The sequence below is a fragment of the Notothenia coriiceps genome, unplaced genomic scaffold (assembly GCF_000735185.1).
Source record: "Notothenia coriiceps isolate Sejong01 unplaced genomic scaffold, NC01 NC01_scaffold00018641, whole genome shotgun sequence".
NCBI classification, from domain to species: Eukaryota; Metazoa; Chordata; class Actinopteri; order Perciformes; family Nototheniidae; genus Notothenia; species Notothenia coriiceps.
The window spans coordinates 385767-400321 of record NW_011351342.1 but is presented as its reverse complement, the minus strand read 5'-3'; the positions used below and the strand labels follow the sequence as shown (position 1 = coordinate 400321).

Sequence of the window (14555 nt, the reverse complement as noted above, 5' to 3'; positions counted from 1 at the left end):
AGGGCTTCATACTCCACTACCCCACCCCCCCATTGACATTCGCGAGACAGAGGGCTTCATGGGAACTTTGAGGGGAGCCAGAAGTTGGAGTACCAAACACCGCTGCCAAAATCTCACGCTGAACTCTGTTCAAAACTTGAGAGCCCTGATAATCTGTGGAGTCTCAGCTTTAATCGTAAACTTGTATGTGCAGTTACGATAAATTCTGCGCCAAGTGTGTTAGCTGTTAGCTGAGATTCTTCCCGTTAATCTGGTACGACACATTAATATGTTTTTAAAAATATTAAGATGCCTTGAGACACAGTTTCGTGAAAAAACACCCCGCAGCCCCCTCCACTGGGGGCTCTCGGGCTTAACAATTGTTTAAAAGATATGGTTAGTTCTACAATACTTTATTGATTCATTGCATGCAGTTTGTTTTATATTAAAATTAGACTGTCTCTTCTCCCTGCACGTTGTTTTACCCTAAGTTGTCCACATTAAGATACTAATATGGAGTACAAAATTGAACACTGTGATACATCATTGATTTAGCGTTTGGAGTTTTCTAAATGAGGACATTAGAGGTGCAGGTTGGATGTCTGTACTCGAGGTGTGACTGAAGTATTTCTGAGTCCCTGCTGGAGATCTCAGACACATGGCGGTGTTGCAAAGCTCTGACTAACACAACTGTCATCCCCAGTTGGTTTGTGAATGTGTTTCCTCTCATGACGTCACACAGAACCAGGCCTTCCCCATTGAATCATTGATGGCACGACACACACACACACACACACACACACGCACACGCACACGCACACGCACACGCACACACACACACACACACACTCATAACCTTCTGTGTTATCGTTATCAATAGCTCCTCATCTTCGATAAAGGTCTTGATCTCAAGTGTGTAACATTTTTCATGATTTGTCTACGTTGACCTCAACAGATATTTATTCATTTATTGCATCCGTCAATTTCAATGTTTAACTTTATTTGCATTTAAAATAGATTAAAGAAAATAAAATGAATATATTATGGCTTAAAGGTGGGGTATTTAATTTATTTCAGAAAAACTTTTTGTTATATTCCATGGAATGCTCTTAACATCCCGATAGCAATGAATATATGAAATGCTTTGACAATAAATCCATAAAAAAAAATTCACCTGTGGAAGCCGTGGCGCTGTAAAAAGCAAGACCAATCATTTTAGCCGGCCCGCTAAAATGATTGGATGGCCTACCTGCCTGTCAGCTTTCCATCTGTGCACAAACTTATCTCGTGCCCTCATTGGTCATGTTCTTGTGTGTTGGAGGAGGGGCTCTGTAAGGAAGTCTGAAGGAAGTGGCAGATTTTTTCCGGTTGTGTATTTGCACTCGAGCTGGTTTCTCTAAAATTACATACCCCACCTTTAATGTATGATAGTAATACAGTTATGAAATGCACAGATCTAATCTTAATATATATAAGCTTTCATCTTTAATTTTACGAGTCAGTTATGTTCAGACCTTTCAACTCAGCATTGAAGCTGTGTCTAAACAGCCTCTAATGATGCATCTCTGTCAGAATCAGGACATCACGTTAAAATGTTCACGTGCAAAGTCAACACATGATTTGATTTGCACATTAGGGATCAACAAAAGTAAGATGACAGCCTAAAATCCTTATTAGCTTTTGCTAATCATGAGCTTCTCATTATTGGGATTTCATATCATTATTACTTCTTGCTATTGATTAACTGTTGTAAAACATTCAAGCTGTTTTCATCAGGTTACTGCTTTAAAACCAGCTCATCAAACTGTAATGCATCTCAGTTTATCATTGACCCAGTTTAGATTGTTGAAACCATAAACACGTCGCTTTGTTACAATTTTACTTCATTTTGAATTCATATTTGTGGCATAAAATGCATCCCATCTTCTGTGAATCCTTTCCCCCTGAAAGTACTGCTATGTGTTACCTGCAGTATCATTTGTGATTCTCTTGCATTTTTACCGCTAAAATGATGAATGCACAAGTTCCCACTCTTCTTATTATGCAGAGAGAAGGAGGAAGGGGCACTAATGTTGCAGAAATGGAAAAGAGAAAGAAGATGCCCTACTTTTTCAGACTTCTCATTACTTGTATATTGGCTCGGGTGTTATTTAAAGTAATATACCATGTGTAAAAAAGCTTCACCCATTCTACTTTATATCTTCTGAAATGCAGCTGTTTCTAGAGTGTCAAACGATCAATATCTGTGGTTTATTATGGTTTCAGAAGTGCATCCACTACTGTCAGATGAAATACCTTAATATTGTTTTCCTCAGTGTGCTGAAGGGAATGAAGTCTCTACAGAAACGTATTATCAGAAGTATCAAATGAACAGCAATGGATTAGAGCGGGTGTGATGACGATGAGAGCGCATATTGTTTGTTTTCTGAATACAAAATATTATTAATAGACCCCTTCAAACACAAACCTTTTTCCTAATTGGGTTGTTAAAAGCAGAGATTGTGTTACGTAACAAACAGATGTTATTAAAGTTCAACTTTTGTAAAATTCTCTTGTTTGATTCGAAGATCAATACAATCTTTCTTTAATATAAAGCCACAGCTTAGCTTAGCATGAGTTAGCCTAGCCTAAGTCTTTGCTGCTTGGCACTGCCTTTTTAATCAATTACATTTTGGACCATTTGTTGATATATTGCACCATACTGAAACTGCACTGTAATCACCTCCTCATTCATCTTTTTTATTCTTTTTGATTGTGTGTATCTTCTTTTTGCAAATATTTTTCTTAAGTTCCTCTTTATAATGCATTGTGTTTAACATGTTTAACTTCAGTCGTGGTAACATTTAAAAGTCTTTATAGTCTTAAAGGGAACGTTTTTAAGTCTTTGTGCTAAGCTAAGCTAAACCACATGTTATAGCTCCTTATTTAAAAGATGACAGTTTGATCATTCTTCTAATCCAACCCTCTGCATTAAGGCGTATACACGTGTTTCCTTTAATGTCAAACTGTGCCTTTAAACATTGTTTGAAAGTGATTTTAATAACATATTACATTTATATTATGTTCTGTTTTTGAGTTTCGTTATTTTGATTTCCAGAACGCAGCTTTGCGTGTTATTGGATAATGCTTTGGACCATCATATGTCTGTGTCCTATTATTATTTATAGCACCCTTCCTTTAATTTTCCCACAGAGCATCGGGGCGGATCAAGTCTGTGTCCGGGGGCTCTGGGGGTTACGACAGTGACAGCGTGGAGATGCATCCCATGGAGGACTGCCCCGAGGCGCAGTACTACATGCAGTGCCGGCTGGGGGAGGCGGGCTACGATCGCTCCCCGGGATGTGGGGGGGGCGGGTCGAGGAACTGGGGTCTTCGTAAACAGGCGATCCAGAACTGGCAGCGGCGACCTTACAGGAACAGCACCGAGGGAGATGAGGGGGACATGTCGGACGTGGGCTCTCGGACCACTGAGTCTGAAATGGAGATGTGGGAACAAGACAGGAGAGCTGTGGCTGAAGTGCAGCAGTCGTCCCCCCCCGCCTATTCTCACCACAGTCGGACAGCGTATCGCTCCAACACAGGTAACACACGTGTTATTCTTAGAAGTGTACACACTGACACTCTCTTTCTAAACTTACATCCGGACACATGGGAGCCAGGATTTCACAGAATAAAGGCTCTGTAAAGGATTCCCATGAGAGCAGGGACTGATTTGGATCTAGGTCAGGTTGAGTCGCAGTCAGGCTGCTGGAGCTGTGTCACTGACCAACGCTCCTTCTACAAAGTTTGGATCAGACATGAGCTATATGGTAATCATGGAGGAAAGAGGCCCTGCATCTGCTCCAGTGTGTAGACACAACAATGTAAACATTTAATGAAAAGACTCTGAGCTTTCACAAACACTGCAACAAATGTTTTTTGCAGAGTATGTTTTTCCAATTCACGAGTCTTAGGATGTGGCAGTCGTTGATACCCTTTTCCCTAGTTTATTTGAGCTGAATGTCACCTGAGTTGATTGAAGGGTTATTCAGATCACCTGTAGCTCCTAATTAAGAACTGATAACAGCTTGGTGCATTCCCCATGTCGGCCAATCAGAGTGTGAGGTGGAGAATTCAACTGTGATCGCATTTTGATCCTTCCTTTACCAAATGCAAACCACCTATTTTCCAATCAAAATATGTGTTTAGTTATTATTAAAGAGGCGTGTTTTTATCATTAAAAATACTAATGTATTATAATTAAAGAGACATTTGTTAGTCATCAAATAGTTATTTATTGTAATTGAATAGAAATGTTTCAAAATCTAATCAAATCAAATGTATTTATATAGCCCAATGACTCAAATTACACATCCGTCCTAAGAACCTAGCATCGTTCATTATTATTGAGTAGGTATTTTTAACTGTGAAGACACTGAGTGAGAATTTTTTCTCCAAGTAAACTGAGTATTTCTTTTTGTGTTATTTAACATGTCGTTTGCTTGTGCCACAAACCTGAAACCCATAGAACAACTGTATTAGAGAGCTATCAAGGGTTTTGACGGAAAGCCAAAATCATACCACCACTGTACCATCCTTGAAAAACCCAATTTCTTGAGTTTTGACCATTTTAATTCTTTTAAAAGTAAGCGTTTTTTTATAAATGTTTATATGGACTGGCCCCCTCCCTTAGGGGAATTCATCCAGAAAAAAAAAAACAGGATGCTGCACTAGGTCAGAAACCAGAGGAGAATGTGGAGTCCACCGTAAACGGACCACTTTTGGACAAAATGTCCTCTCCATTAAACGCAGCTCATTGTGGAATAGCCTCCCAACTGAGATACGGGATTGTCCCATTCTCAATAGCTTCAAAGGTCAACTCAAAGAATGGATGAGAAACAAAAAGGACGTGCAATCACCACTAAATGCACTTTATGCATCTCTTGTATAATCTTTTGCACTTCATATGTCGTTGCTGCTATAGTGTACTGCCATGTGGTAAATACTTGTGTGTGCTGCTCTTGCTCTTTTGCATAACATGTATTTAGTTTTTGCTATGTTTACAAATGTCATGTTCTTATATGTTGTATGTCAGGGATTATGGTGGAAATTAGCTCAAAGCTAAAATCCAGCATATTTACACTTGAAGCATTATTTGTCTAAAGTGTCCATTAAAGGTGGGGTAGGTAATTTTGAAGAAACCAGCTCGTGTGCGCTAGAATTTGAAAATACACAACCGGAAAAAATCTGCCACTTCCTTATAGAGCCCCTCCTCCAACACACACAAACGCGCACATGACCAATGAGGGCACAAGATAAGTTTGTGCACAGATGGAAGGCTGACAGGCAGGTAGGCCATCCAGTTATTTTAGCCGGGCCGGCTAAAATGACTGGTCGTGCTTTTTACAGTGCTTCGGCTTCCACAGATGATATTTTTTGATGTATTTATTGTCAAAGCATTTCATATATTCATTGCTATCGGGATGTTAAGAGCATTCCATGGAATATAACAAAAAGTGTTTCTGAAGTGAATTACCTACCCCACCTTTAATGTGCATTGTCCCTATTCAAATAAACGATTAAATGAAAAAAAAATGAAATGTCCAGCATTGCTTGGAATCAATTACAAGTTGCTACTAAATAAAACCAAAGGGAATATATTTAATTAAAAAAAACTCAGTATAGGGAGTATTAATCCTGCTAATTGGCATGTAACCTAATAGGATCCATCTTGACTTAAGTACTTACAATTTGATTTAACCAGCTGAAATCCTTTTTTCATGAGGTGTTAACACTATTTGGTTTAACACAAGTATGAGCGCTGTTTGCTTGTGCACATTTCTTCTGATCCAGCACAGATTGTGCTTCTCTCTGTTAACTTCCGGCGCTGCCAAGCTCCTTGAACTCACTGCTGCTGCCCTCCATTTTTACTCACCTGCTGTCGGGCTTACTCTAAATACTAGGTTAACCGAGGCAGTCTGGGAAAATGGGCCAGAGCCCTATTACAAACTGGGATGCACTGCTATGACTGACTGCCCCATTAACTCAAAGGTTTTCTCACGAAACACTCAACATGTTTCTGGCATTCCTTCTCTCTGACGTAGATCTCCTTATCGGGAGAGTCCCTGCCAGGTTGTATCAGATGGTGTGTATCGACAAGCACACAGTTTCTTCTCAGCATGAAACACACAGCTCGGCTTTTTTAGTGCATTTGGCAGTCTTGAGCGTAGGTGGTGTGTGTGTGAGAGAGAAAGAAAGACAGAGTGAGAGTGTAAGGAATGGTTCATAGCCCTGATGGTTTCTTCCAAGGCCAAAGATGAAATGAGTCATCTAGGAGCAATCTTGCTGGGAGGAATACGACGAGCTCGGATTGGACACGCTGTATCAGCCAATAGATAGTAATAGAGAGAATGAAAAGATGGAAAGGAGAAGAGGAATTATGTAATCTCATTTAGCGGTTTGTTGAAGGTTGGCGCCACCGTGTGACAGAATATCTTTTGAACATTTGTATGTGACATTCATTTGTTATAAAGGAAATTGGTCGACTGTAATAGGATTAAGATAATTCGATCCTTTTTCTAAATGTGCATTTTTGTGCATTTAGCACTTTGAGCACCAGGAAAAGCGCTATATAAATAACATGTATTATTATTATTATTATAATTATTATTATTTACATAATTAGATCATCCTGATTATAACCAAGTTTATTTGAGTTGCAATTGGTTTGTTTCGCAGTGCTTTACAAAAAAATATCAAAAAGTAAAGAAAAAATTATACAGCAACAATAATATGAGGAACATTCCAATAAATGATAACCTTAAAAAAAAAGAAGGTATTTCCCTTCCTTCAAAGACATCTTATAGAAATTGAACAAAAAACTAAAACATTTAATACATCTTGAGAAACTTTTGAATTCAAGTCTAATGATGATAAAGGATTTGTATATATATATATTTCTGTCTTTTTCTCCCCACAGGTCGGTCCGATGGGGTCTACAACAAGCCTTGCCGCCATGAAAAGAGCCCGTCCAAATCCAACGAGGTGATCAGTCCAGAGATCCTGAAGATGCGTGCAGCTCTCTTCTGCATCTTCACCTACCTGGACACTAAGACCCTGCTGAGAGCTGCGGAGGTCTGCAGAGACTGGAAGTTTGTGGCCCGGCACCCGGCCGTGTGGACCAGAGTGCTGCTGGAGAACGCCCGCATCTCTTCCAAGGTGCATAGTGAATATATAGATACTGTGTCCAGTCTATCAGTAGCTTTATCAAAGCAGCACCATGATTATAGCTTTACTGTTTTAGCTGTGCCTTGTAAAGATTTATTGACTGATCTTCATGTTTCTGCTTCAGTTTCTGAGCACAATGTCTCAGTGGTGTACTCAGACGCACTCCCTCATCCTGCAAAACCTCAAACCAAGACAGCGAGGCAAGAAGGAAACCAAGGAGGAATACCTCAAAAGCACACGGTGAGACACAGAAAGCACACGGTGAGACACAGAAATACACAGGAAGTGACATCTGCTCACACTTTACAATAGAATACCAAGTCACTGTGGGGGACTTATTACTACATTCAGTTTTATTTTAGCTTTGAGAAGCACATTCATGGATAACTATTGAAGTAAGTGACTTACTCAATGACTCCTCAAACAATGATTGATGAGAGAAAGACACCAAGAGGAACATGAGTGATTAAATGCTGATGTTCTTGGGCTGGTTGATGAGGATAAGCATGTCAAAAAAGATTGCATTTCCTGAAAGAAGACAGGAAGACATTTGATATGAGTGGCTAACTGTTTTGTGTGAATGTATTACAGCTTAAATCTTCCTGCTTATATTCCATCACACACTGGAGGAATATTTTATCTTGTGCTATAAATGGTAAAAGTGCTGTTCTGAAGGCCAGGAGAATTACTCTCGCTGATCTGTCTCTGTCTGTCTTTTTCTGTTGACCTTCCCCCACGTTTCCATATAAGTGGCTGTCTGGAGGAAGGTCTGGAGGCGTTGTTAAAGGCCACAGGAAGTAACCTTCTGATACTGAAGATTTCACACTGCCCCAACCTGCTGACCGACCGCTCCCTCTGGCTGGCCAGCTGCTACTGCCGGGCCCTGCAGGCGGTGACCTACAGGTAACCAGGACGACCAGGTCCCCCCCGCACACATATCACAGTGGTGCCTGAGTTACTTTAACAAGTCCATGAGTTTTGACTAAGGTTTGTGCTGTACAGATAAAGTGTCATATATATGCAAAACAAACACAAACTTTGGTCACATATTTTGCTCCAGAAGTGCTACGGATCCAGTTGGCCAGGAGGTGATCTGGGCTCTTGGAGCAGGTTGCAGAGACATCATCTCCCTACAGGTGGCGCCACTACACCCATGGTAATTAACAGAGCAAAACAATCTACCTCTTATGATCAATACAGATACGTTCTACACTAAACAAAAATATAAACGCAACACTTTTGTTTTTGCTCCCATTTTTCATGAGATGAACTCAAAGATCTAAAACATTTTCTACATACACAAAATAACCATTTCTCTCAAATATTGTTCACAAATCTGAAAAGATCTGTGATAGTGAGCACTTCTCCTTTGCCGAGATAATCCATCCCACCTCACAGGTGTGGCATATCAAGATGCTGATTAGACAGCATGATTATTGCACAGGTGTGCCTTAGGCTGGCCACAATAAAAGGCCACTCTGAAACGTGCATTTTTGCTTTATTGGGGGGGTCTGGGGGGTCCGAAAACCAGTCAGTATCTGGTGTGAGGGTTAGGGTTAGGATAATGTTGTGAATCGAGTGGCCCGTGGTGGTGGTGGGGTTATGGTATGGGCAGGCGTATGTTACGGAGGTCAACAATTACCTCAATATGATTATGATTTATATGATGTTAGTTATATATATATAGACCTAAGTAAAGAAGAGGTGACCCCACACTTCGACTATCAGCGTTTCGTTCTGGGGAAGTTGTGTGTATATGTTTATTTATCTTTTGTAGAATTTATTGATTGTGATGGTCATTGTCTTAATAAAAATATCCTCCTTGTTAGGGAAGATATGATAAAAGACTCTCAACAATAAAAGAAATGATAGTGCTGATTCAACTTTCAATTGACAAACAAATGATGTCTCTCTGTTGGTGAAGTTCTTAAAAAAACTACATAAAAAAAATTAACCTCGCCCCACGAGTGGGCTAATTCTGAAAAAAAACCTATTAAGAAAATGAAATTAAGGGTACTGTTAAGACCGAAGCTAACCGTGTATCGGAAAGTTAATGTTACTGTTACACTAAGTACTTAATATTTGTTCAACTTTGTTCAGTTTAGTATAAATGCATCGCTCCGGTCGGGATTACGGTGTAGTCGGCGGGTGTCGCTCTCGAGGCTCCAACGCCAGGTTGTAGACGGTTAGCGACGTCCGTCGCCAATGAGCTTTGCGCGCCCTAAACGACCGATGTTCTTTTTATGTATACTATCAGCAGGTACAAGTCGAGTAAATTTTTATGAATTACAGTAAGTAATTGATGTGACTTGTTTTTATATTTTGCGTGTGAAAACAAAAACGAGGGTAAAAAGTTTCTAGATTTTGTATATATGTGTTTTATATTGGTAAGAGAGTTTATAACGAGTGTTTAGACTTTTTTAGACACTATCACTCGTAAGAGGAGAACGGCTTATATTAGGTAGGTTGGAGTGTCCACACCGTATTTAGTTCTACGCTAATCTGTTCGTACTAATAACGTGTCAACCACGAATCCGCCCGGTGTTATTTTCTGGTGAGACTTGTGTACCGTAAAACGAAATAACCCCCCCAGACCCGTCCAGGGCTTTTTGGTCAGTCATAGACCCACCACTCCAAATCCTAATCCAATCCCAATCCCAGTAAACACCTAGCTCACGGACACANCATGGGATGGTAGACTAAACGCTTTAGGAATCCAAACTACAACATATAATAATTACCCTGTACCAAGAATGATGCAAAACAAGTGAAATTTGACCTTTTAAAAAGGTCAAATTTCACTTGTTTTGCATCATTCTTGGTACAGGGTAATTATTATATGTTGTAGTTTGGATTCCTAAAGCGTTTAGTCTACCATCCCATGATTCAAGGGTGGTTTTCACTATAAGTAATTTTTTTTTTTGGACGGACACTATCATTTACATTTTTTTATTATATTCAATCTAGATTTACTTTAAAATAAAAACATCTATATTGATTCTGACACTTCTACATCCAAATCACAGATGTAACCTTGCTTTGATAAAAAAGATTATTAATTTAACCCTTTTAGAAGGGAAGATATATGGTCATTTGTTCTGGGAATGTCATTTTGGAGCCTGAGATCTGAAAAACAGGCTCAGGGCTTAATAGTTTAAAACTCTCATTAAAAAGCAACAAAGGCCTCAGAGTTACATCTTCTATTTGCTTGTTCAGTCCACCCATCAGCCCATGAACAAGGTGTTCAAGATACAACAATGATACAAACTTTGGAGGAGGCGGGACCAAACATTATGGACACTTTTTTTGTGTGAATCAACTCCTAAAATACTAAATGTATTAATGTAAAACTCATTTGATCATTTCACTTTAAAGAGGAGCCACACTGTGAACCTTCGGAGCACACTCAATGGTGTATCTATGTTACAGAAACCTAATATTTGATTATGTAAAATAGTATAATCTCTGTATTTTAAATGTATTTTAAAGTCAAGCAAGTAGTAACAATGGCACTTCCACATTACATTACATTACACGTTACTTTTATCCAAAGCGACTTACATACTCAATACTGTGGGCAATCCCCACAGGAGCACTTTGGGGTGAAGTGTCTTGCCCAGGGACACAACGACATGCTGACTGCAGTGGGGTTTGAACCTGTTTGAACCCTGATCCGAACACCAACGCACAACCCCCTGCACCACACGCCTCCCTAGTTCCACAGTGTTCATAGTTTTTTTTATGTACTGTGACTGCAAATGCCATGCTTGCAAACATTTCTACACACAGGGCGAAGTTCTTCACCGAAGGCCAGAGGCAGCGAGCACAGTGGATGTTCTTTAAAAGCTCTGCAGCTCCAGGGGTTCTGTTATATTTCCACACAACTGACAGACTGTTTTTCACTGCAGCAGCTCTCCGAGGTAAGAAAGAGGAGGCGCACCAAACCTAATTGTCAGCCGAGAGCCACAAAATCTCCAGCTGGACAAGAAAACCTGCTTTTCCCCCGTGTCTACTTCTAGCAATCCAAACAGAATGATAGACAAACAGGAAGTCTTCCTTTCCTTGTAAGGGTCTACATTATCGTACCATCAAACCTCCTAATAGCAGCGGTGTGAATTTGTTACATTTCAGAGAGGTGAAATCATGTGTTTCTGTAGAATATGCTCACTTACCCCGTGCTCGGAGACGAGCGTCGCTCCGACACTTGGTACATGCCTCTTGTGCTTCCAGAGTTACTTGAGTTTCTCTGGAGAGACAAAAAGATGGACGAAAAAGAGTGATTTTAGTCAAATAAAACAGCTTCGCTAAGCTTTCCAAGGCATGCTCTTGGCTCAAATGCATTCCTCATAGGTATTCCTAAGAAAGCGTTTTGTTTTGACTCAACCTACGTGAGAATTTCAGAGAATTTTAATTGGCATAGTTCATGCCATATAAAGTCTAACGCATTTCTAAAATATAATTAAAACAATACACTTAAAACTAAAGCAAGAGATAAACAGCATTTCATATTAACTCCTACTGAGTTAGCTTTGCTAAAATAATAAATGCTGCTTAACACATTCTCACTGAAATAAATGAAAACAGTAAATAAAAACTAAGAGGATCCTATTATGCTGTAATCATGGGGCACTTCTGTACATTTGACAGCTTAGATATTTAACAAATAATCACAGCTGATATAAACAGCGCAAGCGTACTTCACATTACAGACATTACAACATTGCAGTTTGATCTCACTTCAGTACTTTACAACTGAAGAGTGACAGCATCAGACACAAATCAAAGACATGAATAGACAAACTATTTCCCAACAGGAATTATTGATGATCAGTCACGGAGGAAAAGTTAGGGAAGAAGAAGTGTATCGAGATTGTTGTGATCATTTCTCTCCTGAGGGTGGCAAAAAACAAAAGCTCATCAAATGAACATAAAAAAGAAAGGGATCATTCTCTGAGGGGGCATTAGTGTAATGAGGAAATATCATATCTATTTTATACCTCTCTTTTAGAAAGCTCAGTGGGACGAGGAGTCCTCACAGCAAATGTCATAGAAATCCGGTGTTGATGCTAAACTCAAAACAAAATAAATCATAATTGTGTTCCGTGAATAACTTTTAGAAATGTCATAGAAACCCTGTCATTCCACATCAATATCTTGAGTCCAAAACTGAAATCTTTTTCCTGAAGGTGGCAGTACAGGAAGGGATTTTTGTGAAAGCCTTTTTTCAAATTTTGAGGCGACAGGCGGTCACACAAATCATTTGGAATCCTCAACTCGGGATTATGAATATCCTCAAGAAACTTCCTGGCAGTCTGACTCTAGTAGTAGTAGTAGTAGTAGTTGTTGTGGCAGAAGTAGTACTCCAGGGTTGTTGCTTTTTACCAAAATATTAAAATTACAGATTCACTGACCGTTAAACCCTCACAGTAGCAACACAAAAACCTTCAGCATCCTACAACCTCAAATATTTGGTTGCATCTCTGAAAGCAGGTGGAAATGTTGTATTTGATTGTGGGTGTAAAGCCTGACTCTTGCCTGAGAGCAAAATCCTCCTAGTGACTAATTCATACACCATTTAAAGCTGCCTGTGCATTGAAGTGTAGTGTGTTTACTTGTGTGTGTGAAGTAATGCCAGGTGGAACCAGACTGGGGACGTGCCACAGAGGGAAAATGTGCACAAACCCTGTCACTCCCTCCCTCTCTCTCCCTGTCTCTGTTCCTCTGCTTCTACTCGCACAGCCTGAACCTGGCCAAGTGCCACTGAAAAGGGTCCATCGAGGAAACAGGCAAACACTGTCTCATGGCCAAGAAGCCTGCAGTACAGGCAGAATATGAACAAATCTTCCAGATATAGATGGAAACAAATACATTCTAAAGACGGTAAAACTGTAATCTGGCAACCCAAGCTTGTCTCAAACTCACATCTTTTTCTATTTCTTGGATCTTGTTATCTTCTTTGTTAAAAGTCCTCAACTTCATGAACACTTTTTTCACCTTGGACCTTTTGAAAATAAATCTAGCGAGATTCTTTAGGTCTGTAACATAAAGCCAATGTGATCTAATGGCCAGCCCCCAGCTGCAAAAAATAAGTGATTTTATAAAAGGCTATGAGGAAATTACCATGCTTCTTTCTTTATTAACAACCCCAGTAAACATTTTTCAAATAAGTGTATGGTTTCAATCACTAGTTTTAAGTCTTGATCAAACCAGCATGATGTCCATTTTGTGAAAACAGTCTAATTTGGAGTAAAATAAACTATAAAGCAACATATGGTTATGAAGGGGCTACTCTGTAAAATGAAATCTCGCTGCTACAGTGTGTTTTCAGTCCATGAAAGTTAATTGTAACATTTTGGTTGCCTAAAATGTTCTTGTTCAGCATTGGATGTATTTGCTGCACCCTTTCGTGTCCCTTCTCATCCCTTCTGTATCTCATCCCAAAAAGAAAAGAAAAATGTTGTCGGCCAATACGACGGACCCTAGGCTTCTGAACAGTAGTCCAAAACAATGATGGTTGACATGACGTTTACTTGGTTTACTTCTCATATACAATCTATGGAATAAATGCACAAGAATGCACTTTAGCTGAACTAGAGAGTGAGCAGGAAACAAGACATCCATCTCTTCATCTACTGTCAGTCCTAAAATACCTCTGTGCCTTTAAAAACCTGTCTCCTAGGAGAACTTGATGATGTTGTGACAGAGAGACGGAGAGTGAGGTGGCGAGGGTCGGGGGGGTTACATCTCCAGGCCTCCCTCAGCAGGGCAGCAAGATGCCAACCAGTCTGTGACTCCACACTTGTACTTGTCATGTTGATTATTCACAGTCCTACAAGAACTGGCTGATGTTCAACTCCAGAGAGGAGGAAGTCTAAATCTAGGCAGCAGCGTTTTGGGTCAATCCCAGGTCAAATGACTGAGAAAAAAGTAGATTTTATTATTAATGCTATTTCTGATTTCAGATATCTTAAAATGGGTTGATTACATCGTTATAAAGAGGTTTCACCAACACTATTCCCTGCACTGTGTGAGGAGATAAAGTTATGTCGACAATATCTCTGCACTCATAGTGATCTGAGAAGACATTTACTGAGCATCTCAAATATTAAGCCAAAAGGAAACCAGCCAGTTCCTCTCAGGCAGATCTGTAGCACATTATATCTGATTCAAATTCACGTTGTAGCCTCAAACACGAGCAAGAGCAAGAACTGGTTTCCATGGCAGCACACCGATTTGTGAAATGAAACGGGTCAACCTTTTTTCAAGGGATGTTGGATAATCATTTTTGAATAAGTGACATCTTTAGGAACAGAAAGTGTCTGCTTTTCCATTTTTATTAAAGTGTTATAGTGCAAAAGAAGGGGGGGGGG

General features: G+C 39.7%; 1 protein-coding gene across 1 annotated transcript in view; it reads left to right on the top strand.

Moving 5' to 3' along the window:
• The first annotated feature begins 3176 nt into the window (after positions 1-3176).
• fbxo41 (F-box protein 41) overlaps positions 3177-14555 on the top strand; it is a 16966-nt gene continuing 5587 nt past the window's right edge. The window contains exons 1-5 of the mRNA XM_010777822.1: positions 3177-3560; positions 6938-7176; positions 7310-7425; positions 7936-8088; positions 8246-8341. Of these exons, the coding sequence (XP_010776124.1) occupies positions 3236-3560; positions 6938-7176; positions 7310-7425; positions 7936-8088; positions 8246-8341 (929 nt within the window). The 5' untranslated portion in view covers positions 3177-3235. The remainder of the gene's footprint in view (positions 3561-6937; positions 7177-7309; positions 7426-7935; positions 8089-8245; positions 8342-14555) is intronic.